We start from the raw sequence: 26908 nt of genomic DNA, 5'->3' as shown, positions 1-26908 counted from the left end.
TTTGAAATGTTGGAATTTAAAGTTTGTCTTCAAAAATTAGTATAGACTTTTATTTCCCTATATGTAATTTTGACTTGAAAGAAATTATCAAGAGGGGCGATAAAAGCTGTATCTACGCCACTGGCAAGCTGAGTTTGAAATTTCAAGCAATTACAACGAACTTCTACCAGTCGTTTGGTCAAGTTCATTATTCAATGCGGAGCGAAAAAAGAAAACGGCAACAAGAAGCTACACGTCATAGTAGAGACGTCGATTTCTCGTTGGGCCATAAGTTGTTGGATGGGTACCATCGGTTAACTAAAAAACAAGAACAATAAAGTCAGCGGAAAAATTTCGCCGTTCGAATAATAACACGACATCGTGACTTTCTCAACCGCACATTGTCAACGTTGCTCCTTTACTTGCTACTGGAGCAATGACCTGAACATCGCCAGTTCAAGATGCTGCTGGTAAAATTCTGTGCGCGAACTGGCCGGGGGCACCTAGTTCCAGCAGTGATAAGGTCAGAGTTTTAGAAGGTTAATTCGATGCTGATTATAATCCCAAGATGACGTTCCTTGGCTTACCGATTGCTCGCCGATTTTACTTAACTCACTGATATTGTATGAGGGTGCAATGTGTTTCATCACTTACGTGATCGGAATTACTGTAGGCGCCGCTTAATCAGATCGTGTTTGGCAACGGCTATTTTGATAACGTTTACTAAAGCTGCCAACTCTCCCGGTTTTTAGTTTACAAAGAAAAATGTTTCCAACAATAAATGAAATTTATTGAATTATTGAAAGATTATACAAATTCCGTTGCCCCACGTTTAGTGATTTTTCAGAACAATTTTCCTTATTAAACTTTATTTCATCTGAACTTTTTTTTTAAAACATTTTATTGAATTTCATTTGACCTCGTCTTAATCTGTAGATATTTGAAGACTTTTGTATTAAGAGTCAGGCAAGGTTTAATCAGTTAATATTTTTATTTAATTTTATCTACTTCAATATATAGTACATTGCTACGTTTATTCACACAAATACCATGTACATTAATAATTAATTTTATTTTCATCTTTTTTAAAAGTACTTTGATCAATAATAATAAATAAGAGAGATTTTCTCTAAAGTACAAAATAAAATCAGGCCAAGAACATAAAATTTGGAATATCCAGTTAAAGGCTAATATATTTTACATCATAATTGAGATACAAATAGCTACCTTCGTTATGTGGTGGCACGTGGTCCCCCCTTATGGCATTATATGGTGGCATTTTTCAATTATTTTGCAACCTGAACCATGCATTATAAAGTGAATTAAAGTCAGTTTGGAATTCCTTTGAAATGTTTTCGCCGCACATTTGGAAAAGCAGTCGGGTTTCTTCTAGTTTTTAAGTTTTCAAGGTTTAGTAGTAACTGTGCATTAACCAAATGATAACATGAAATGATGATAAAAAACATCCTTCAAAACACTCTTATTTTCACTCCATTTTAACTACAAAAAAGTCACTATTGGATTGTCTGGATAGATTATATAAAAGTTCATTTATGAATATTTCTAGAAATTATTTCACTGATATTGTACGCCTGATTGAGGACATTCCTTGTATTAGAATTTATTGGGAATTCACCAATTTCATGTTTGCATTCTTCAGAAAGTTTGTTATATGATATTTTTCAGAAAGCACCTAGCAGATATCTTCTGCCTGAAGAACAGAGACCTGTCTGTGCTTGATCTTGAAAGGAACAGAGATATTAAAAATCTTTATCAATTAAACAAACAATTGCTTTTTTTTTTTTTGGTTGTTGTTGTTGCCTAATTTTAAATGCTTGATTAAAATAAAAACCAAGCGGTTTGTTGACTCCCTGTCGTTACGTGGTGGCATTTTTCAGTTATTTTGCAACTTTATTTTTACCTTATTTGGAGAATTTACTTTGGTTTAAAAAATTCATTTTATAACATTTTGACAACATTAACTGAATTGTTGATTAGAATAAGCAAGATATTTTCCCTGCGTTCACATACAAACGAACAGGACTTAAGCCATTGATTAATAATATCCAGTCACATTAAGGAATATCTACTGTAGATTAAGATGGCAAGATTAAGTATAAAGTCGGAATTTTTGTAGTTTTGGAATGGTGGCATTACTTGCACTCACTTTTATTAACATTAGTGATCTCAAACTCAAATTGCACTCAAGCAGATGACAAAATTTAAAAACATTTTTAACAAAATAACAATAATAAAATAAATCTTATTTCATGTACTGAATATTTATCAAATTATACATAATTAATAATAATAATAATGTAAAGGAAATCAAATTTGTGTTTATATTTTTTTATTGGAAGTCTACATGCGAGAAATTTCTATTGTTCCTACTTTCTAATAAAGTCATAACGACAGTTTAATATTAAATGTTATGCTGACACTTTTTTTTTATTTCCTTGTACAAAGTAAATGAAGTAATGAAGTAATCATGAAAAATTTCAAGTATCATATTTTAACAGTATCTGTTTGGACTATTTTTTTGCATAATGTCTGTACGTACTGACAGAATAGTGAACTTTATAAGCCTAAAAGAGCTATTAGTCTCAAATGAGGATTTTCATCAGCCAGTTTAAATGGCTGTATCACTTGTATAATTTTTGCCATGCAATATTATCATTCTGTGTTATTTAAAAAAAAAAAATTAATGGAGATTCTGCATGTATGTATATATGTTCCTTGCAGTGTGAAAAAACAATGGTACTTAGAGTCATCCAATTTTAACATAGTCCTCCACTTGAACCTGTACTCCTAGAAGCCTGAATTTTGAATTTTATATTTCAAATTTTGTAAAACTTTAATGAATTTCTGATTAAAAAAGTCAGCAATTTGAAAGTAAGCAGTGGCAACACTGTATGAAATAGAACATTTTTATACCCAGCATGTGAGACTACCTATTGGGAATTCTAAAGATATGCTGTTTTTAAATAATTTGTGATTGTGCTGTTAAATTCAATATTATGTGACATAAGTAAGTGCAAGAATGTGATATTTAATAAGGCAATTTAACTCACAAAATGTTAATAATAAGGAGAAGAGAAAAAAAAAAAAAAAAAAAAAAAAAAACAGAAAAATGTGTGCCATCACTGAACACTTTGCCGGAAATTATAAACTCATGCTGCTTTTAAATTTCTTGTAATTTTGCTGTTGAATTATATATGGCATATCAATGAAGAAAATGATGCTTAATTATAAAGCTAAAAAGACAAAAGGAAATGGTTTAGCGGAAGTGAGTGTAACAACAAACTGGTACACTGTGAGCTCAGTGATAGTATGAAAGACCTTAACAGATCCTTTTAGACAATCGTTAAAATCTGAACCCTTTCTTTTTCCCCCCTCTCTCTATTCATTATTACTGCTTTGTTTTACAAAATATCCTCATATCATTCCAAAACGGATTGTAAAATGGATTCTGAACTGATTTTTTTTGTGTTATCTCTATATAAGTGCGTATCTCACATAACTCAAAAAAGATTTGTTGTAGAATGTTGAAATTTTGTATATAGGACTGCTATAAAATTTCGTTGTGCACCTTCCTTTTGTATTTCACTCAGCAGAACAAAAGTATATACAGTACGAAGTCCGTAACCTGGACGTCCATTATCCGGAATGATCTATAATCAGAACCTCAAAGCCACAAACTTATGCATGCGCTTTTAATGTGCACGTCCGCTACGCATGCGCGTAAAGCATTTCCGCATGCCGATTTCTGATAGTGAAGACAATGACAGAGAGGTTATTGAAAATGAAAAAATTTTGATTGACAAGTTAGTCAGTATTCTTGACACAGCAATTACAGGTGTTGAACAGTGGAACTTTGTAACTGAACAAGAAATTAAGTCTGTTTATAGAATTAAAGAGAATGTATTAGCACAAAAAACGAAGCAACTTAAACAACTTACATTGATAGAAATGTTTACTAAAGTAAACAAATAAATATTAAGCTTTTTTTTTTTTTTTTTTTTTTTGTAAATTTTGATACCCTTTAGATCATTATTGCTCTTTATTTCATAAATTACGGTTTCATATTTTTAATTGTATAATTTATGCATGCCATCTTACCAGATTTAAACTGATGATTGTCGGAAAAACCCCTAATCCGGAATCGCCGGAGTCCCGACGAGTCCGGATTACAGACTTTGTACTGTATACTATACAGGGCTTAATTTCTAAAATTAGAAATGCCGGAGCCTTCTATTTGAGGGCTTCGGTGAGCTCAGGCTAGAATTATGATATATCCCCAAAACTAAGAAGTACCTGAGCCGGCCTGTGGTGCAGTTTAAGCTCTGATACTATATACCATTCCTCAGCTGACCTTTTTTTTTTCCACAATCATTGGCAATAAGTATTAAATTTTCAGTTACAGAAGTGTTTTAATGATAAAAACTTTCATATTTTTGGGTAAATAACGAAATTTAACTTTAAATATGGTCTCCTAGTTCTCATACTTAAGTTTGCAAAAGGTTTATACTCGTTATGATAAAATTAAATTAGAAGTTTGATTTCCATGCGAGAAAAATGAACTAAAATATTTAATTTCAAAATTTGTGATTTTTTATGTCATTTTTAACTTACTTTGAGGGATCGGATTCGGTAATAAATTTAGAATAATTTGAGAAAAAAAATTAAAATGAAGTGCAGCAAAAATGTGTATAATTTAATAGACTGTACGAAGAAGTTATGTCTACATCAGATTTTCTTCATTTAGTTCCACTGTTTTGAATTAACTATTAAGTAACTTACTTTAATTGGTAAAGTAAGAAGGCTAATGTTGAAAATTTTTCCACATTATTCTAGTCACAAGCATACTTTGACAAAGCCGCAACCTATTTATTCTACTTTGTCAGTTTTCTTTCTGCTAGTGAACTAAGTTAATGTGTTTCCACATGTGAAGTGCCCTTAAGGCACAAATTTATAGAGCCAGGTGGAGATGTGACACTTGGGCACATGGCAGTTGCTCACATGTGATATTTGCACACATCATCCCAGCAGAAATGTGAAATTTCTTCACAAGTGTAACCAGTTATGGACAACAAGTGACATTTTTGCACAGCCAGTCAGAAACAATCAATTAGCTTTAAGATTTGTTGACAAGATTTTTCTTAAGTAGCGTCCATTCCTGCTGTAAAGATAGATTTATGAAAACTGTAGATTTCTTTAGATTTATGATAACTATAGATTTCTTGCTTGTGCGCAGAATTTCTCCAAAACCTTTGATCATAATTTAAAAAAAAAAAAAAATGAGTAACATTATAAACCTGAAGTGAGTTTAAGATCAACAGCTACTATAGCTATTGCCTAAAAATTTCAGAAATAATATTATCTTAATAAGTAATTGATTTTGTAATAAAATAAATAAAAAAATTAATTAGCATATTATTTTTTAAGCAAATATAATTCTGTTATTTTAAAAGTAGATTTTTTTGGGGGGGATATCAGCTAAAAATACTTGTTTGTGTATATAATTGCTCTGTGCAAAACATTGCAATATTATGTGTATGATAAAAAAGGTATTTTATTTAAAATATTTTAATAATATGTTAATCAAGTACTCGATTAGCATCAGGACATCCAGTGCAAGTGCTTCATAAATAGTTCAGAAGTGTTCGGGTTGAAAAGCTCTGAATTATGCTAACAGTTACAGTTTTACATCCAATATCTGTGTTTGTGACATTCTCATGTGGCAAATAAATACGTATTATGTAATTTTTAAATAATAAATTATAAATTAAAATAATAATTTAATCCAAAAGAGCTATTAACCTCAAAACATGATTTTGCATTGTTTCATTTTTCATTCGCGTCTGTTGCCATTCAGAAAAACTTTATTAACCTGTCCATTATTAATTGACAAACTACACTCTTAATAAGCAATTGATGCAGTTATTTTTAACTCTTTAATTGGATTTGTTTTTCAAATACAAATACTTTTACCGATGCACATGTGATCAGCCACTGTTTCCCTACAGGTTGGCCTCCCCGCTCGCTTTATCTCACGCCATGCGACTTTTGGTTATGGAGATTCTTAACCCTTTCAGGGGCAGTGGTTTTGCCTTGAAACCGCATTTTCAACATTTTTTTTTTTTTTTTTTTTTTTTTTAAATTTAGAAAATTTGGTTTTTTTCCCTCAAAACCGCTGCTAAAATTAAATTACTTCTTAAAGCTGATAACAGATGACAGCAGCAAACCTTTCTGGGCATCCATTAATTGATACGAATCATTCAAAAATAGCTTCTTTTACACACTATTCTTTTTCACCCATTTTAAAAACAAAAAACCCAAAAATTTTTAATTTTTCCACAATATATTTTATAAGCAGGCATCAATGAGTAATGAAATGTCCTTAGTTCACAAAAAAAGTAATGGAACCCTTTTAATTTTGAATGTTTTCATTGCGGTTTCACTATGAAACCACCGCCCCCCCCCCCTGAGACATCGAAGAAAGGATCAGATGACGCAGTTGCCAGATTTTTTGCAGTTGTGTTTATTGCTTTCGGATCACTGCTGTAAACAGTTGCACAATATCTTCATTTGAGTGGCTTCAAAGATGAGGATTTATGGAGCTTTTGAGAGAGGGAAAACATTTCTTATTTTTTACAGAGACACAGAACACGCTGAAAAACACTCACAGTTGCGTTTTTATTATGCTTCTCTTAGCGGTCACTTTTCTCATGCTTCTAGTTCATAGTAAAATAATTGTATGTATCTTAATTTATTTTTACATATAATTTTCATAGTTTTAAACATAATTTTAAAAAATGTTTCATAGTTTTATGCAAGTAATTTAGTGCATTATTAGTTATTTTTTGTCTCATACTTTTTTGTTTCCTGTTTTAAATTTTTTATTTATAATTAAAAATGCGTGTTTATGCAAATATTACTTTCTTCATTAGTTGTTCAGTAATTTACTAGTATAATCTGCAATTTGGGTTACGTTCAGATACTTTTCAGCAAAGTAAAGATAAATAAGCAAATGTTTAGTCTTAAATGCTGTAAACGGGCGCTGGTTTCAAGGCGAAACCGGTCTCCTTTCCATAAAGGGGGACGAAAAAAATTTTTTTAACTCATTTATGTTGTCTATAAGACCATTGCATGTCATTATGCTTACTTTTTCATAACTTTTAAAAAATCATAACATTGCGCCCCTGAAAGGGAAAGGATCGAGTCTACCGAGAACACCCAGCAACCTTGGCACATCTGAAAGACGCAATTATTCAACATGTTCGTGGAATTAATGTGAACTTACTGCATTCCGCTGTGGAACACACTGCTTTGCAAATGGAAAGAGTTGTGGAGAACCACGGCACACATGTAGAACATCTGTAGAATGTCTTGTTGATCTGCATCGCCACCTATTGGCAACTTCTTGTACTAATTATTATTATTATTATTATTATTATTATTATTATTATTTTTGTTTAATAAATCTCGAGCGCATAATCTGAAGTGTCTGTTTTTAAAATTTCATTACATTATGACCCATACAACACTCTGCACAGACCTCTGAGTTGGGGAAGTTTAATTTGGATAACCCTGTACTTTATATGCTGGAAATGTTTCAAAAAGGGAATTGCTGTTGGAAATATTTCAAAAAGTACTGCTGTTGTACGTTGAAATATGCATCCTTAGTACATGATTGTAACATGCATCGCTTTAGCATATCATGTAGAACATATTTCATGGCACAGCATGGGAATGCACATGGCACAGCATGTTTTGAAAAGTATCGTCATATTGAAATGTGTACCGCCCTCCAAAAGTTAACGAGCGACATGTTTTTCAAAGCTCACCATTACAAAAAGTTTGAATTCACAGTTCATATACATGATAGTAATGAAGTTTAAGAAAATATATGCAAAAGCAATAGCTACCACTTTTATTTTATAGAAATGAATTCTAATATAGGACTTGGAGAAAAATGCAAAAATTGTAATTTTTGTTCACGAGTGTTGATTTTTTGTTGTTATCACAGTTTGATGCACAATGTGCAGGAGAGTCTATCAACGTCCAGGAGAAGTAGTTTGCGTGATTCTTTGAGGTGGCGGGCAATCGTATGGATGGAAATGCGGATGTCACAAGCTGATGCTGCTGGATGTCTCAATGTCTCTCGTAGTGTAGTGTGGTCCACCAAGTATGGAATCAGTTTGAATCTGAGGATTCTGTGTCTAAAAGACATGTTTCCAGGGGTGTAGCTAGAGGGGGTCAAGGGGGGCATCTGTCCCCGGGCGCAGAATCCAAGGGGCGCCAAACTGATGTTACGACATTTTAGAATTAAATGTTTTCCATCCTTGGCAAGCAGAAGGGGGCACGAAATCTTCAGTTGTCCCTGGGCACTGAAAACACTAGCTACGACTCTGCATGTTTCACACAGACCAAGAGTTACAACCCCTGCGGGAGACCATTATTTTGCTCTTTCGGCCTGAATGATGAGCTGTTTTACTGTGTTTCAACTCATGGCAGATTATTTAGCTGCAACAGGAACAAGAATCTCAGGTACTGCAGCATGCAGACGCCTGCACAATATAGGTCCGTATGCAAGACGACCAATTGTTTGTGTCCCTTTGACTCGAGGACAGAGAGGTGCCTGTTTATGTTGGCAAGAGAACAAACACATCTTCTGGACCAGTCAACAGTGAGCATCAGTTTTCTTGATAGACAAGTCCAGTTTCACATTCGAGAGTGATTCAGGTCATCAGCTGATCTGGAGGGAACAATGGACTAGATACAACCAATCCCACATTGTGGAAAGATACAGTTACAATGGTGGGGTAATAATGGTTTGGGCTGGAATCTCTCTTGGTGGTCACACTGACCTGCATGTATTCCATTAAGGAACTTTGACTTAGATTATTTGTGAGATATCGACACAAGATTCTTGATCGATATGACCACCCATATGCCATTGCTATTTGTCCTGGATTTCTTTTGATGGACGACAATGCATGACTGCACCAAGCTTAAGTTGCTGAAGAATATCTTGCGGATCGCAGAATGGAATGGACAACTTAACTGACAGCATGGGACGTCACTGCCACCAATATGTTGCAGCTAGGTGTAAACACATTCCTTATTAGAACCCATTTTTGTAATGTTACCACTCCATTTTTCCTCTAAAAACTGTGATATGCTGTTTTGCTAAGACTGGATTTCTCTGCCAAGAGTGCAATTTTTTGTTGTAATTAATGTTTGTGTTGAACTTCAGAAACATTCTATGTTGCATTTATTAAAGAACTGTTTAGTGAGCAGTAGTTTCTTGCTTCTGTGTTGCTTCATTCTCAAATTAAACACAAAAAAACATGCTCTTCCTTAACTTTTGGTGGCAGCGTATGTTTTGAGAACACCTTTGTGACATGCACCACTTTAGTACACCTTTTACTTTTATTTTGTAACTTATTTACTTGTATTTTTACTTTATGGCATCTGCTGGGAACTATTAAAAAAATGTCATTGTTGTGCATTGGAATTTATCTTCTAACAACAGGAACTATTTTAGCACATCGTGTAGAACATTCTAAATGCCTGTACCACTGTTATAGAATGAAAAGCATGCTCTAGGAACATTCTAGGAACTATGCTGTGAACATTCTTGTGCTGCTTCGACAGGCTTCGACAGTAACATAATTAATCTGGCTATATGTAAAAGCTGGTATGAAGTCTTAACTAGATGATGGCAACCCTAATGATATGTAAAGCATTATGCAAAGAAAATGAACTTGTGAGAACAGTAAGATATGGTATAATTAACTGGATTTATCAAAATTTTGTGAATAATGAGGCAGAATTCTTTACGACCTTCCTTTTCGCACCAAAATATGCAAAAAAATTCCATCCCCCATATATGTTTATTATATTTGTACTAAATTAGTGAAATTATGTTGATATTTTGAAGGATATATGTCTCATCACTAAATGTTATCAAAATAATCCTATTGAAACTTGATCACATTAAACATATAAATTCCACTGCATAAATTAAAGTTAGTTGTAAAACTGGCGTATTATCAACCCACAAAAACTGTGAACATTATTGCTGTTACATCTTTAGAATTCTTGTGCATTTTGTGGTTACAGATGATCTTGGCCAGCAGATAGCTTGCGTGAGCTTTTTGCTGAATTAATTTAACAGGAGTGAATTCTATAACTGCAAAGTAAGATAGTGCATGTCACCATAATTGTGCTACATTTTCATGACATCTGAAAATGCTGTTCTTGTTGCCTCTGCAGATTGATAGAATTAAACTTTTTATGGGAATCTTGAGCTGCATAAATTTGGGTTTGCATCTGATTTGATATTATTTTAGTGGGAGAATGATATGTTTACATAGAGGAATATTGGTAATTCTGATAACTTAGCACTTATCTGCATACTAAGAAACTTGTTTTCCTTTGTGAATAAAATAAAATTAGGGATGGATTAGAGTAATTTTATTAATTACTTTTTGCTTATGTAACAATATTTAATTTTTATTTTTAAATTTTGCATATTGTGTATCTGTATTATTAAATAATGAAGAATCTTTGTGTATGTCCCTTACATTGCAGGAAAATGATGGCCCCTCAAAACTTGAGTTTCCAATTGATTTTTTATTTATTTCATATTCAATTGGAATTTAAAAAACTTTGTGTGTATTAATATTTTAAAACAAAATTACTGGAGTAAAGGAGCTCATTAAAAGTTTTATTACAAAATGCATAGTTTATATCTTATACAAAGTCATTACTTCTTTTCAAGTAGGGCAACTTGAGTGTATCATGTTGTATGTTTCACCTTCTAATAAAAAAAAAAAAAAAAATATTTATTTTCTTCTCACGTTAAATAAAAAAAAAAATTTAAAAAAAAGGTAATTTTTTAAAATTGTTCCTAACATTTGTGTTAGCAATTTTGAAAAGGTAGCAACACTACTTTGGTAGTATTATAAATTATTTGCGAAAATCCTCCTCAAATATTTTTAGCATGCGGCATTTAAGGAAACAAACAAAAGTTAGTGCACATTCCGTTTTGTTTCATGCTAAGAATTTGTAAGTGTCAGTTAGCAGTACAAGTCTGTATTTCTATTATTTATGTTTGGCAAGTTTAGAAAAATTTATTTATCAGCAATTCATTTCAGCATGGTGGTGCAAACATTTACCATGATTTTTTATTACGGTCTATTTTTTTGTATCTTAAGACTGGTTATGTAAAAACTTTACGTGTGACGTAGCATGGAAAAATCATTTCAATACAAGCAGTTATCTTGCGTTTTCCGTGCAATTAATCGCTTCGCGTTCGCCCTATCCCATCTCGTACATAAAGCATCGTGAAAAGTCTCCAGACCGGTTTTTCTCCGACGGAAAGATAGCATCATGTGACCGGAAACTTTACCGGATGTGCTTAGTAACGCAGGTTCTTCTAGTGTAGGTGTGTTGCTATCCCTTGGTTCGAAAGTTTTCATTCACATAGTTGTCTTACCGTTACTTTGTTTACTACTTTGAAACCACTATAACACACCCAGTACCATGTTTCCGTGCCTTCGATTTTTGGTGATAAAGCTATTTATATACTTAACTGAATCATATTGTGTGTGTTTTTGTTGTAATTGATGCTGATTGCTTCGCGCTCCAGCTTGCACACCTTGATAGTTTACATCCAGCGTCGCGCATGGTTATTTAAAGGCTATGCCAGAAATACGGCGTTCCATTGTGAGTATTGCTTGTGCGTTATACTGTTTATTTATCGTCTACCAGCAGAATATCTTGATTTTTATGGCTAATGAAGAAGAAATAATTTAACTCATTTTACTAAGTAAAAGGAAAGAAGAGATATTCTGTTTTCTTATTTTAATATGACAATGGAATGTTGAGAGAAATTTTTTTTGAAACATTATTGAGATGAACAGTGTGATATTTTATGTTAATATCTTAAAAACTAAAAATAATTTAAGTATGTTGATTAGCCTTTTCATTTTTCGAAAAACTGCAATCTCTTTTCAACTCATAGTAAATAGTGAGCTTCTAACAAATAAGCTGCAATCTTTTATTACCGGATAATATTTGTTTTAATATTTTTTAAATGGTGTGAAACTTGAAGTTTTATTAAGTTTACATATAAAATATTATGAGCCTTGTAAATTAATTCAGAAATAATGCGATTCCCCCATAATTGGAATAGGAGTTTTTTTTTTTTTTTTTTTTTTTTTTTTTTTTTTTAAGTATGGCATACAGTTTTTTTGGATTTCAATTATTATTTTGTTTGAGAAAATGTTTTTGTATTTCTCATACAAATTGTTCTTGTCTTGTCTCTAATGTATTTAGTTTTAAAATATAACATTTTTTAAATTTCCGTAAAATGTTTAGAGCAAAATTTTGCTCTTAAGGTATTTTATTTTATGAAAGGATTGTGTTGCATTAAACCTGTACCAGATAAGGAGAAATTTCAATGTGTACCGGATCATAGCTTCACATTTTTTCATGGAACTACTGAAAAGTATAAAATTATAATTTGATAACATAGAAAGTAGCTTATGATCATTTAAAAAACTCATCATAATTAGCATATTGGTTGAGTTTTCAAAGGTTTCCACAAATTTCAGGTTATGTACAAGTTACAACTATAATTACACTAAATTTGCAGAATTCATAACGGTGATGAATGTAAATTTTATAATAAAATCCCTTAAGTAATTTCAAATTTTGCTTTGTATGTAACAAGTATTCATGCTGTGAAGTATTTTTAACAGTCTAATGCAATGTTTATATATATATATAATCGTTAGTATGCTTATTTTTCTGTAAATTATGGTAGTGGGCTGGTTATGGAAACATCCCCTAAATTATCAAATTTTTCTGCGGACTGTTGAAATTTGTACTTGGCTAAATCTTTGGAATGCAGTAGCAGGTAGTTTGGCAACATTTTGGTAAGGCGATAAAGGTTTCTAGCTTTAGCAATAAACTGAGAAGTACACAGTTTGAATCACAGATTATTTTGTCTCAGAAAAATGAGAGAACATGAGACATGTAATGTGACATTTTTCGGAAAATTCAAATCGTGATTTTAGCTAATAAGCACTTAGAAACAATTTCCCTACTAAAGTGCAGAATCGCCCACTTATTTGTTTGGTGCTTTTTACACGAGTAAGAAGGATTGGATTTTTGTCAATTTTCTTTGAATTTTTAAGTGAAAATAGGTCGATGTGCACATGGATAAAGTCAAGAATGTGCGCAATGCCACTTTTGTGCAATTCTGGGATTTTTTTTAAGTGAAAATAGGTCGATGTGTACATGGAAACCGTGTATGTGCAATTCTTAAAAACGCAGCAAGCAGTGGGCGATTCTGCACTTTCTCCTAATTTCGCACCTAATCTTCGTCATGATTAAGCACTTTTGTTCCATAAAAGTTCTAGCATAAGCGAAATTCGGCTAGCAGATTGTTGGCAAAAATGTTGAGTTAAAAAAAAACATGCCTTTACTTTGTGAAAACAAAATGGCGTCAAAAAAAAAATTGGCAGGTTGCTATAGCAGGGTTGGTAGCCAAAAAATTGCCAAGTTACCATAATCCGAAGATTGACCCTTTACTTTTCTTCTTTGCCACCAATCTAAAGTTGTCAGTGAGGGTAAAAGTATATTTAAAGAGTACCCCTTGGCGATGCATGGTTACTGAGCAAAAATCGCCGCTTCACAAGCTGAAATAACAAGACAAAGAATTGCACAAACGCGGTATCCATGTACACATCAACCTATTTTTACTTTAAAAAAATCCCAGAATAACACAAACTAGGTTTTGTGCACTCCCTTGAGCTTGCCCATGTACACATCGAACTATATGCACTTCAAAAGTCAAAGGAGCAGACAACAAAAAAATATATAATCTCAATAAACTGCATTTTAAACCAAACACTGAAATAACATGAAAAAGGAAATTCATCTTTACTACACAAAGTAAATATCCACTTACCTTATTTATGAATTCACACCTCTTAAGTCAAAGACAATTCCTTAGCCGCATCCGAAGACTTCCGAAAATTATGTGAACTAGAATCTGTATACTGGTGTCGCCACATAAATTTACAAAATAAGAGTTAAAAATATCCTTTGTAATGAAGTTCGACCATACACATTTCCTTCCTTCAAATAGGACACCTTATAATGGCTACTAAGTAAACCTTCATTTACACACCAGTCAAGAAATGATCTTTTCCCTTTTTTTCCAAATCGTACAGAAACTTCAAATTAATCTTGCCACATTCAGCCATTTAATTGTCTAAACCATGAAACAAGCAATATACTTCCTAACCAATACACACACACACAACAACAAGCGCTTAAGAATTTACCGCAATGATTATGTCATAATAGGGTTTCCATAACATTCAACTACTCTGGCTACCGTAAATGAAACGGTAACTTCGTGATAATACAAGGGGTACCCTAAAGTCAACTCTAACTTCAGTGAGTTAAGCTGAATATAATTTTTCGAAATATCTGTATTGCATACAATGGGCAGTTTTTACAAAGATGAATATCAAATAAAATATTGTATGGGAATGTTAAGATTTTTGAAAGATATTTAAGTAAATATACGATAAAGGAAAATTTTAACATGTTTCAGATTTGAAGAAATATTAGCATTTTAATGGTAATTGTTTTCCGCCTCCTTTATGTTGTTAAAGGAGGAAACAGTTGTTCATTATTTGTTCCCTAACTAGCTGTAATAAAGTAGTTTAATTCAAAATACCATAATTAGGGCTTTTAAATAATAATAATAAAAATTACTAATTTTTAAAATAAAAATTTTCGTTTAAGATGAGGAAAGCTCATTTAATTCATTTTATCTTTGTCTTATTATTTTTTACTGTGATATGCCTACAAGGTTACATAGTTTTTTTCTTTTTAGGTTATGAAAAGTATTTACCAGTCAATGAGATGGTGTTACCTGAAACATTGCCACATCTGAGATTTGCAATGAGCCTTAGTAGGAGTCCCTACCATGTTTGCCAGAGGTAGGACATGTATTCAACAGTATGGATACTGGAGACAGCGTACGATCGTCAGATAACATCGGTGGATCACTGATTGGAAACGGTCTCACGTCGGACGTGCTACGAGCCAGAGCAATTCAGTACTACAACTGCCATCCTCATGTACAGCGGCCAAGTTTTCACAACAATGCCATTCATAAGAGTGGTAGCATGACTCACATTAATGGGTATGTAAATGGAGCAAAGCCACCAATAAAACACGAACAAAGTCAGTGCCACATCGTGAGCCCTTCTATAGCAAACCGTCCTCCACCGCCTAAGTATCGAAACGACCGTCCACAACGCACGCACAGTGAGAGATCGAACAAATCACCAGGAGACAGTAATCTGAATCACATGGTAACAAACAATGGTATTTCTCCTACTAAAGGTAGCCTTTATAGGAGCAATAGCAGTTTGGATTTGGACCACAGTGCAGAAATGTTAGAAGATCGATCGGGCATTTTGAGACGTGATTACGGCAGTGCATCATCACTAGATATCATCAGTACAACTGGCGAAAGTTTCTTTGCAATGTTGAGGGAATTTAGGAGAGAGAACTTTGATCAGAGGAGTCCTGGGCCAGCCAAAATTCAAGAGTATTTGAAAGGGAAAATTGATCCGACTCCATCCACCCAGAATGCCTCAAACACTTTGGCAAATGGACCCGATTCTCTTGAAGAATCTCACAGTCCAAAAATAAAAACTAAATTCCATAAGCTTTGGGACATAAAAGATCGGAACAAAATGAAAAGTAAAATGCTAAATAGTGAACCATCCATTTTCAAAAAACTCAGGGGTAATAAAACTGATGTTTCAGACTGTTCTGGTAAAGGTTCTGATAACTCTTTAGATGCGGAAGCCCGAATTGAAGACAAGTTAAGAAAGAAGGCTTTTGCACATTATGATTGTCAAAGTGTTATTGCAAATCTTAGCTATGCATCCAGGCTTCGGAGCTTGCTGAGCAAAAGACGAAACACTACGACAGGTGCTTCTGCGGCATCAATGTTGAATCGTACACCTGCCAGCAGCACTGAAAACTTGAACCCAGAGGATTCTGATCCTGGAGATGGACGTAGCAGTGAACTACTTCTCAGCTGTCCATTTTTTCGTAATGAATTGGGTGGGGAAGAAGAGAGGGTTATCAGTTTGAACAGAATGACTTGTAAAAAGCAGAAAGTTCCCGATGACGCATTTGGTGTGTCTCCGACACTTCATAAACCAAATATGGCTTATGGTGTGTCTGTGCTCGAAAGAGGTGCCACTTCTAGATGGAGCCAAATGTTTTGCCCATACCAGAGACAGCCACTTCAAATGGAAAAAACAGGCACTGGTGCCTTATATTACAGACATTTTTTTCATGGTCAAGGTATGTATTTTTAATATAACCTTCCAACATGCGTGTATGTGCAAAATTTTAGACAAATTCAGTTTTTAATGCATATTTTTCGCATATCGAAACTGAGACGTGTGAAGGTCATTTCTATTCCTCCTTTCTACCCTTCGCCAAATCATGGAATGTGCCAACAGGAAGTCATTTGACTTCCTTTGGTACTTTTTCGTTTCGCCGGCACAAATCTCGCCAAGCAGATTTTGTTGACGACAACATACAGTATACACATAAAAAATATTAAAAAAATTTTAGTTTTAAGAATTCTTTTTTTGAAGACATAAACATTTTAATATCGCTTAAAACTTTATAAAAAGCCAATAAATAATGACAATAAATTTGTAAAAAGACGTTAATTTAAGAATTTACTATGCTTTCATGGTTCAACATCCTAATTCGCTGGTTCATATCACGTGACCCCAAGCGATCTCATCTCACGTAAACTACTCTACAAAAATCTAATGCTCTCAGTAATTATCTTAATTTTAAGTTAAATCTTAATTTGGAACACAAGTTTAAATGCAAGAAATATTTCAATGCGTACAAATACTTAGAAATTATGTAAAACTGCAGTGCTTTACTTCACTAATGCATTCTCATTAGAATTGATGAATTTAACCCTTGACTTTCCTTTTCTATATTTTCGGCTTCGGGTAAGAGCTGTGATTGCATCCTAATTGACTTAATTACCAAAAATGACCTTAGACATAAAACTGAACTATCTGATAAAAATTCTATGTAATTATATGCCAGTATTGAAAGAAACAATCAATCTGATAAGAAAAAGCTGCGACTTGTTTTGAAAATGAGGCGTAAAAGGTTACCAGCGAGAATATTCCATTTGGCATCGGTAGTACCATTATTGGCGACTTTATCGCTTGCGCCTGCAAAACGGAAAAGTACCCTCTTTTTTTTTTAACTGGACTTTTGTATTACGTGGCAGCTTTTTCATGACACAAGTGTGGCCGTGTTTTAAAATTCAGAAAGTTTTTTTTTCCTCAAATCTTTTGTAATTTTGTGTTATTAATTACCATGTATTATTTTAATTTGAATACATTTGGCTCTGTAAATTTTATATCGGTTTTCATGTCAAAAAAATACAGTCAAAAGTCGTTAATCCGGACTCGTCGGGACTTCGGCGATTCCGGATTATCGATTTTTCCGGATTATAGATCATCAGTTTAAATCTGGTAAGATGGCGTGCAGAAATTATAAAATTAAAAATATGAAACCGTAATTTATGAAATAAAGAACGGTTATGATCTAAAGGATATCAAAATTTACAAAAAAAAAAAAAAAAAAAAAAGCTTAATATTTACTTGTTTACTTTATTAAACATTTCTTTCAATGTAAGTTGTTTAAGTTGCTTCGTTTTTTATGTGATAATACATTCTCTTTAATTCTATAAACAGACATAATTTCCTGTTCAGTTACAAAGTTCCGCTGTTCAAGTCCTATAATTGCTATGTCGAGAATACCAATTTGTCAAACGAAATTTTTTCGATTTCAATAACCTCTGTCACTTTCTTCGCTATCGGAAGCGAATTATGATGACGAGGAATTTGATTTAAATCATATCAAAGACTGAGTACATTGAGATGAAATACTACATTTAGTAAGGAATTATAAGCCAAATAAAATAAAAACATCTGCCCTGAAGATAAGGATAGTGCTGACAGATCAACTTCCAATTCATTGTGCACCGCAGCGTTAAAGATAAACAAAGTTTAGATAAACAAAGGATATGCCTTTATCCACTTTTTGTTTAATAGACTTCGAAACATACTTTCGCTTTGTAGATCCTTTACATATTAGTAAATATATATCAGAAATTCTATTTGACATAATCGAAAGTTCAAGCTTACTTTCATAAAATTGCTCTAACAGTCTGCAAAAAATAATAAGCTGAATCCAATTCGAAGATTAAGGAACAACGCAGTCTGCAACATTAACTGAATTAGATAATTTTAGTTTAGCTTATACCGTCTGTTATACATTAAACGCGCATTCGTAAACGTATTTTGCGCACGCACACATGCATATTCGCAGCCGTAAATGTCTTGCGCGCATGTGTCAAGGCGATGCATGCGCAGAAAGTTTGTAGCTTTGAGGTCCGGATTATAAATCATTCCGGATTATGGGTGTCCGAATTAACGACTTTTGACTGTATGTGCAAACAGCTGATTTTGCTCAGATTCTTCAAGAATTATCTGATGAAGAAAAGACTAGGAAACCTTTGGATGGGAGAACAATAGCAATTTCCATTCCTTATTTTCTTTTATTTCTATTTTTTAGAAATAAATAAAAACATTAAAGTTAGTTTAAAGTTCGTTTTTGTAAACAATAAGACATAAATTTCCTCACAGAAGTAAGTAATGCTAAACTTACTTTTTTCCTACCAAGGTGTTTTCCTTTTTTATTGTCTATACTTGTCTTTGGTGAATATTAAAATTAGTTTCTATTTAAAAATATAATTATTAAAAAATAAATTTTAAATTTTCTATAATGAAATGCTTGATTGCATTTCCATCTCACTAACACAAGAACTTAAAAATAATTTACTTATATTTGTGTGTATATCATTTGTGTTTATATATCATTTGTGTTTTGCAATAATAAGATTAATATTTTATTTCTTAACAAATTTATTATCTATATTCACTCATATCTGTCGTTTTTTGTGCCAGAAATGGTAAAATCACGGATGGAAAAGATGCAGCGCATGCTTTGGAAGGTTAACTAATCATGTCATTCTATTATTCATTGGTGTGCTGTTTCCTAACCTTTTAAAATACATGATGTTATTTGCGTATAAATGCAGTGCAGGGTTTCCTTAATATTATATATGTTACAAAGCTCAGATTTAAGAATATGCCACGTTTTTTGTAATTCTTAATTTATTTGGTTGTCTTCTGTAATGGGCTTAGCAAGAGAAAAATGGAGTTGATACAATTCAGGCTTAAGAAAACGTAATTTGATGTAATTTGTTACAAATGTAATGTAATTATGAATGTAATATGATGTAATATGATGAGTAATATGATGAATTCTATGGATGTTACAAACATCCATAGAAATGAAATTGACTGTGATAAACAATAAATTGACAATTTGTTCAATATCTGTACAGCAGAAGTTATTTAATATATGTAAGATAAAAAATATGAAAACAAACTTCTAAATTTAATTGGCTTTAAACCTCTTTTATTTTATATTAAATTTGGTAACCTTCGCTTCCTATCTTAAAAATACTGCTATAGGTCTAAACTGTGTCATTGAAAATAACCGTGCAATCCTTTGTAATGCCCAATGCAGATACCACTTGCCCAATCAAATAATTATAAACTAAAAAATTTTTCACTCGGAACTGAAGCTTTTGACTCCTTCCTTTCTTTGAATTATTGCGTCTCTTTTTGCTTCAACTTCTGTACTATGTGGATGCTTTGCTATGCTTGCTTCTATCGCCATAATGTCTAAAATGTAAATGTTCTGGAAATGGGCACGACTGGAGTGCAATGTGAATTTAAATAAAAAAGGAAATTAATCCAGCTTGACTTTTTCCTTTTTAATATGGATCAAGTATGTACACGAAACAACATTGCTGCACTTTTACATCTCGGTGTTCTTACATTAGTGCTTTCAAAATTGTGCTGTCATTACATATATATAGAACAAATTTAATTTAAATTTGTATTTGCTATAGTATTTAATACAGTTTTGTCCACACTTTATTGAAAATAACATAATTCAACAGAATTTACTTAACATATACATTAATTATACTTTTTATAGGGTTTTCTGAAAGGTCAAATGCATTTTTTCTATATTCTTCAAAGGTCCTTTATTTATATAAAGAATAATGATCAGTCAATAGCATGTTGTCAATTTTCTTCAATAACTTTTTGCTTTCTTTTAATCAGCTTGTAATTCATCGTTCACGAAAGAACCTAGCCTCATCGAACAAGGTGCTGATTTACAGCCTCATCTTAACTGAATGTTATACCATGATAGAAATTTTGATGAGAATGAAATAAGTGAAATTTTGAGGGCACAAGATCAGATCAGTATAATACAACATGATATGATATGGCAACACTTCCCATTCGAACTCCAGTAATTTTTGTCATGTGATCAAATTTGTGCCTAGTCTCACATTATTAAGATTGAATGTGATGAATGAGTTCTGGAAATTTCTGGAAGATAAATTCTTTGAAACTGTCCTGTTGGCAACAGCGCTCATTTAAACTGATTTATTGTCTCATTAATAGGAGCTCAGAAATAAGGTACATAAAAGTTTGATCACTGACAAAAGTTATTGGAGTTTGGTAAAGTGTTGCCACACATTATCACCTGACCTTATGAAATCACTTTACCTTCAGAATTTCACTTGTTTTGCTCTAATCAAAATTGCTTTTGTGGTATAACATTCATTTCAGATGAGGCTGTAAATTGGCACCTTGTTTGAAGAAGCTAGGTTTTTTTTTGTGAACGACAAATTACGAAGCTCATGAAAAGAAAAAAGTTATCAAACAAAACGGACTATACACTGTTGACTGGTCATTATTTTTTATATAAATAACGAACCCTTAAAAAGCATAGAAGAAAAGAATCATAACTTTTATTTAAAATAACATACATGTTAAAAAAAATTAATTATGACTTTAATACTAATTTTTTTGCAGTTTATTTAAAAACAGTATGTATCATTCCAGAAAATTAATTTTTTACACTCTTTCTGACAGCCAGAGTTCAACAGTTGTTAATAATGCCTCGGATAGCAGTTATACCTTCTTTCTACCTGTGATGGGATATCTAAACTAGTAAGCATAATGGATTTTTAACAGTAAAAAGCTGTTTTACTGACACAGAGTAATTATGAAAATCATCAGATTGTCATTCCATTCTCATACATGCATAGATCAGTATTTGTTTCTAGCACATGAGCAGATAGGTAGCCATTCGTGTTAAGCATTGACCATTGAAGTCCAGATATGTGATTGTGGCCCAGATACTACTGAAATTCTGGATTTATAACCTTCTGAAATTCAGAATTTCTTGTTTTGTTCATAGACTTATAATGTTTCTCAAATTTTCTTTTAGAAAAAATATCATTGAGATTTTCTTGAAATCAAAAACTTTTAGATTATTGAGAGAAATTAGGCAGGAGCTGAAATATTCAGGATGGAAAGCAGAAGAAGAAAAAGAAGATGAAAAGCAGAAATACTCAATTGTGGCAAAGTCCTAGTTTTAATTTCCTTCCATGATATTGTCTTAGTTTTAATTTGCTTTCATGTACCCATTCTTAAAAGTTCATTTAATTATATAATGATAGAGTATAAAATGTCTTTGAACACAGATAGCCTAATACTGTAAAACATTATTTATTCTCAGTACTCAAAAATACATATGAAGCTTTTGGGTCAGAAAATTTCTCTTAAAATCCTATTGATAAAGATTTGAGGGATAATTTATTGGTTAACTGGGAAGCTTAACTAGTTCATTGAACTATTCTTATAGCAATTCCTCATCTCCAACTTATTTTAATATGCATACTAATCAAATACTGTCAAAATGCCTTGCTGAACTTTCAATTGTTAATAAATTAAAATATTAACAGCAGTTTTCAGAAATTAAAGCATGATCAAAAAAGAAAGCAAGCTAAACATAGCAGTTGTTTTTTAAAATATTGTGAAAGTAAAGAGGCAGGCAACTGCACAAAATCCTATTGTGAAACATATTTAAAAAAATAAAATATATATATATCACTTCTCTAATGAAATTTTCCTTAATATTGTATTGGCATAATTACTTGAAATTAAGTTGCATTTTTAGTCCACAGGTAGTTTTCAGGGTTTTTTAAATGAGGTCGCAATCATCACCCCTGGACCTCAGAAAGTATTGAGTGACAGGAGGTTGAAAACCAAGCAGGTAGCAACATGATTGCATTTCATTGAAAGTTATTTTGGGCATTCTACATAACCATGAAAATTTTTAAAATAAATTGGAAAAACACATTTTTAGTACCATCTCAAGCAAAGGCTTCACATGATGGCTAACTTGATTTTATGAACAATTCAAAAACAACAATATACCATTTGCTGTAAGAAGCTATAGTATAAATCATAGAACTTTTTTACTGTCACTCATAGCAAGAGATGTAACATGGTTCTGTATTATGATATTTTTTGGAAGAGGAAGTTCTTTTGAATGGCGAAAGGAATTGACATGAAGTAAAGCAAAAATGCAGCAATAAATGGAAAGGATTATATCCTGAATTTTTTGAGATTGTCAAAAGTTAGTTATAAATGTGAATAATAAGTAAGAATACTGTTATGAATAGAAGTAGTATGGGTATGCCTGTATTAATTTAACCATCTTTGCACAATTTGGCATTTTTTTTACACCTATAAAACTTTTTTTAGGAATGACTCCAGAACTATTGATATTTATCCTAACCCAGCATATGTTTATTACCAACATGTAAAGAAAAAACATATGTTAGCTAGTTAAAATATGAATTTTAATTATTAACTATGGATTATATGATGAAGACTTGCATCTTTTGTGAAATACTTCTGTAATTTTTTTTTTTTTGTACTGTTTTTCCCATGTACACAGCAACCTGTTTTTGCTTAATCAGAGAATTGCATGAGCTCTGTCATTGTGAACAACTTAGGAAATGCACATCACCTATCTACTAAATGCATCTCATTATTGTTCCCTTTAATAATAATGACAAAAAGAAATTTTTTTCATTGTTGGCAAATTCATTGCTGGCATAGATGTATATTTAATTGTTTAAAACAAGACTGCCCTTATTTTTATTAGTATTTGTGAGTGATTGTTGACAGCGTCTACACAAACTGTACTTGAATATATTTATTCAAAAAATAAAATTCAAGTGTGGTTGTGTCAGAAATCTTTGCAATTTAAGCATGAAAACGAAATATTTCGCTTGAAAGTTATTTGATTATTAATATTAAATTATTTCAGTATTTTAGTTTAGCTGCACCATTTTGTTTTTAAAAGTTTTTCTTTTTTCCATTTTACAGAACATCAAAATTGGTTTGGAATTGATGAAAACCTTGGTCCAGTTGCAATAAGCATTAAAAGGGAGAAAGTAGAACACACTGACAACAATGCCAAGAATAGCAATGGAGCTTTACCTCATTATCAGTATAGATTAATAATTCGTACAAGTGAGGTATGTTTCAAGTTGTTTTTAAGCACATTTTTTTGGATGCTCGTGTTTTTCACCTTTCTTTGCAAATAAATATCAGTTATAAATATTAGATAAATGACGTCAAATCTGCTTGTTTTAAATAATTTCCTCTGGATGTTTTTGCTTAAAAGAATAGTTTATTCAAGTAGTTCTGAAATTGAACTCTCATAAGTATTCAGATGCTTTGAACAAACAGTTTATATTCAATAAAAATATGAAAATAACGGAATTGCCACATTTTGTTGGGTATTCTTTTCCTAAAATTCTACTATTTGCTCTGGCCCTGGCATAGGTTTAACAAAATTTTTCTTGTAAGAATGCTTTATTTTGTTCCATTCCTTTGTAATGATTGCTTTTAAAAGAGAGCTTCTGAAGAAATGTCATATTTTCTTATTCTTTTCTCCAACTCATTCCATGTATGTTTGATAGGATTTAAGTCCGATGAATATGGGAAAATTTTGGTAACTTCAGTACAGTTGTATAATAACTACAGGTGAATGTTTAAGACTGTATGCTTAGGATTGTCATCCTACCAGAACTTGAATGCAATAAAAAATGTACATACACTTATTGAAATATACTTATTATATTATAATAAGTGGTATAATAAAAGTAAATACAGTAAGACCCTGCTTAACACGCAGTATATGTTCCATCAAAGTAGAGCATAATATGAAATAGCATTAAACGAGATTATCTCATCATGTAAATAATAGGGTTAGGAGAAGATGAGTTGAAAATTGGTCAGGTATTTTACCATTAAATTGATTAAATATGTTTTTTATAACAATAACACAAAAAATTATTTCTTATAAATACAGAAACATAATAAACAAATATAATAATAATATTTATTTATTTTATATAAAAAAAATAAAATTCTAAGTTAGTATGTTTACATTTTAGATCATTCAGTCTCTTCTGCATTTCCAATTTTCTGCCTTTTTATCAAGAAATTATCTAATGTGGTTTGCATTTTCCTTTTGTGCTCTGTAAGAAGTTGTTGGTAAGTGGATAAGCCATCCATAACACCCCTCTTGCCTTTAAACTCCTGTCAAAATTTGGGTCATTTTCAATCAATTGGTCCATAATTTCTGTTATAGTGGTCAAACTGGACTTTTGAAATGCTGTTGAAAGTTCTTTTTGCTCTTCTTCAGAATCACTACTTTCAATATTTTTGTGTTTTTGGTCTGCTAATTTCTAGAGCTCATCATTAGAAAGACTTACTGCTATTTCTTGCACTATTTCTTGAACATTTTCCATATTTACCTTTAGATCTTGCCTTCTGTATCACCACTTCCTGCTTATCCTATAATCTGTATGTTATGAAGATTATTTATGTTTAAATCTCTTAAACCATCCTCGACTTGCAACGAAATTTTCACTTGTGTCACTTGCCTCAACCTGAATGTAATTAAAAATTCTTCTTGCTTTTTCCATTGTAATAGATTGGCTTAATGGCATGTTGCTTTCAGTTTCGTTGTCAATCCATATAGAAAGTCGTTTTTCCTCTATTGTATTACTTCTAAAACGGGTAATTCTAGTTGCAGTTGCCGATGGCAGTATTGTTTCTTTATTCTTAAGAATAGTCCTTATTGTTGAAATTGCCAAATTCAATGGAGCACCAATTTGAGATTGACATTCACCAGTATCTAATCTTCTAATCACTTACATTTTATTTTCTAGTGAAATGCTTTTTCTTGTTGCTTTATTTTCACGTTTTTTATTATCTATGATATCAGTTTTAAACTTGTAAGTAAAATAGTAACTATCAGCTAATTCATTAATTAACCCTAAAATAATAATTGAAATTTATACTAAAATTAAACTAGTAATGCAATTTTGAAATTCATTTAAAAATCTTTTTATAATCACATTCTTATTGAGATATTTTCTTTTAAAAACAACTATTGTTTGTATGTGTTTATGTGTGTCTATGTGAATGTGTTTGCGCTTCATATTATTTTCTCAGTATTGTTGTAGATCGACAAATATTTAAAAAATAAACCCCCTTAACTTCCCTCACTGATGTCTGGACATTTTCTATAGTTTGCAATTCCTCTGAGGCGTTTTCTGTATAACAGCCACATATTCAAAACAGTTTAGAACTCATTTTAAGAGATTAGCCCTCTGCATTGTCTGTAATATGGTCTTCTAGCAAAGATATCGACTTTACTTATCTCCTCCAAAGTCTCCTTCATTTTCACAAAATTCAATTTACTGAGCTTCTATCCTGTAATGACATTTGAAAGCTTTTATCATACTTTGAAATTAAGGTTGGAAGTTAAAAGTGATGTTTGCAGGAAGAGACTGGTGTTTTTCAATGAGAGATCAGAAATGTGTGTGCTGCACAGTTATCTAATTAGTAAGGCCATTTTTTTCACTTTTAAGTTCACTGTATTATTTCAAGAGGAAATCGGCAAAAATAATATTTGTCATACATGAGCTTGTGGAGCTTTAATATGTTACAAGTAACTTTTTTACTCTTTTCGAACATTGAGGTTTTCAGCTTTTATTAATAACCAGTGCAGTCTTCATTGTTGAGTCTATACTGCATATTAACAACACTGTAACTTATTCCTTCAGTTTCTTAAAATAGTTGCTGTTTCACTTTAGTGCTCGTAATGCTCTGTAATACAATTTAACTTCAATTATATTATAAATTTCACAGCACTTCAGCTGCATGATGATTCGCTTCTTTCTTCTCGCCTTGCAATTTTTAATGAATGATCTTAGATTTCTTTTTTTCCAACTTTTAGCCACAAGTCAGTTGATATAAAATTTTCTCCTACCATTTAGCAAATTAGTGAAAACAGCCCTATATATATATATTTTTAAATTTGTGTCTCAAAAGGAGTGCAAAAAGATATAAAATCAAAAGATGGTGAAACTGCTTTTTTAGAATAGCTTCATATATATATATATATATATATATATATATATTTGAAGCTATTCTAGGAAAGCAGTTTCACCATCTTTTGATTTTATATCTTTTTGCACTTCTTTTGAGACACAAATTTTAAAAAAAAAAAAATTTTTTTTCAATGATTTATTCAGATTTCAAAATTTATGTTTCTAGCCAAGAGAATGATTACCCTTTGTCTGTTTCGACAATCTGCCACTTACAAGTATGACCAGTGTTTTCCTTACTTTTTTTTTCAGTCCTTGGTTACCACTACCTTTCTATTCAAAGTCTGTTAATGCATGGTAATGCGTGGAAGTATTTCATAAACTTCTTCCTACTACCTTTCTTTAAATATAGTGTTT

The 26908-nt window shown here is 31.9% G+C and overlaps 1 protein-coding gene across 2 annotated transcripts in view; it reads left to right on the top strand.

The window, feature by feature from the left end:
- LOC118193303 (signal-induced proliferation-associated 1-like protein 2) overlaps positions 1-26908 on the top strand; it is a 251828-nt gene that overhangs the window by 114337 nt on the left and 110583 nt on the right. The window contains exons 1-3 of one of the 2 annotated variants that reach the window (XM_085823913.1): positions 11432-11715; positions 14906-16398; positions 23472-23623. In XM_085823913.1, coding sequence (XP_085680039.1) covers positions 15033-16398; positions 23472-23623 — 1518 coding nt within the window. In that variant the 5' untranslated portion in view covers positions 11432-11715; positions 14906-15032. Of the gene's footprint in view, positions 1-11431; positions 11716-14905; positions 16399-23471; positions 23624-26908 lie in introns of those variants that run through there. The other variant, XM_085823912.1, reaches the window with a different exon arrangement.

This window comes from Stegodyphus dumicola, chromosome 9, assembly GCF_044657685.1.
Source record: "Stegodyphus dumicola isolate Sdum_Otavi_A_Nest chromosome 9, ASM4465768v1".
NCBI lineage: Eukaryota > Metazoa > Arthropoda > Arachnida > Araneae > Eresidae > Stegodyphus > Stegodyphus dumicola.
This window is presented reverse-complemented; position numbering and strand designations above follow the sequence as displayed.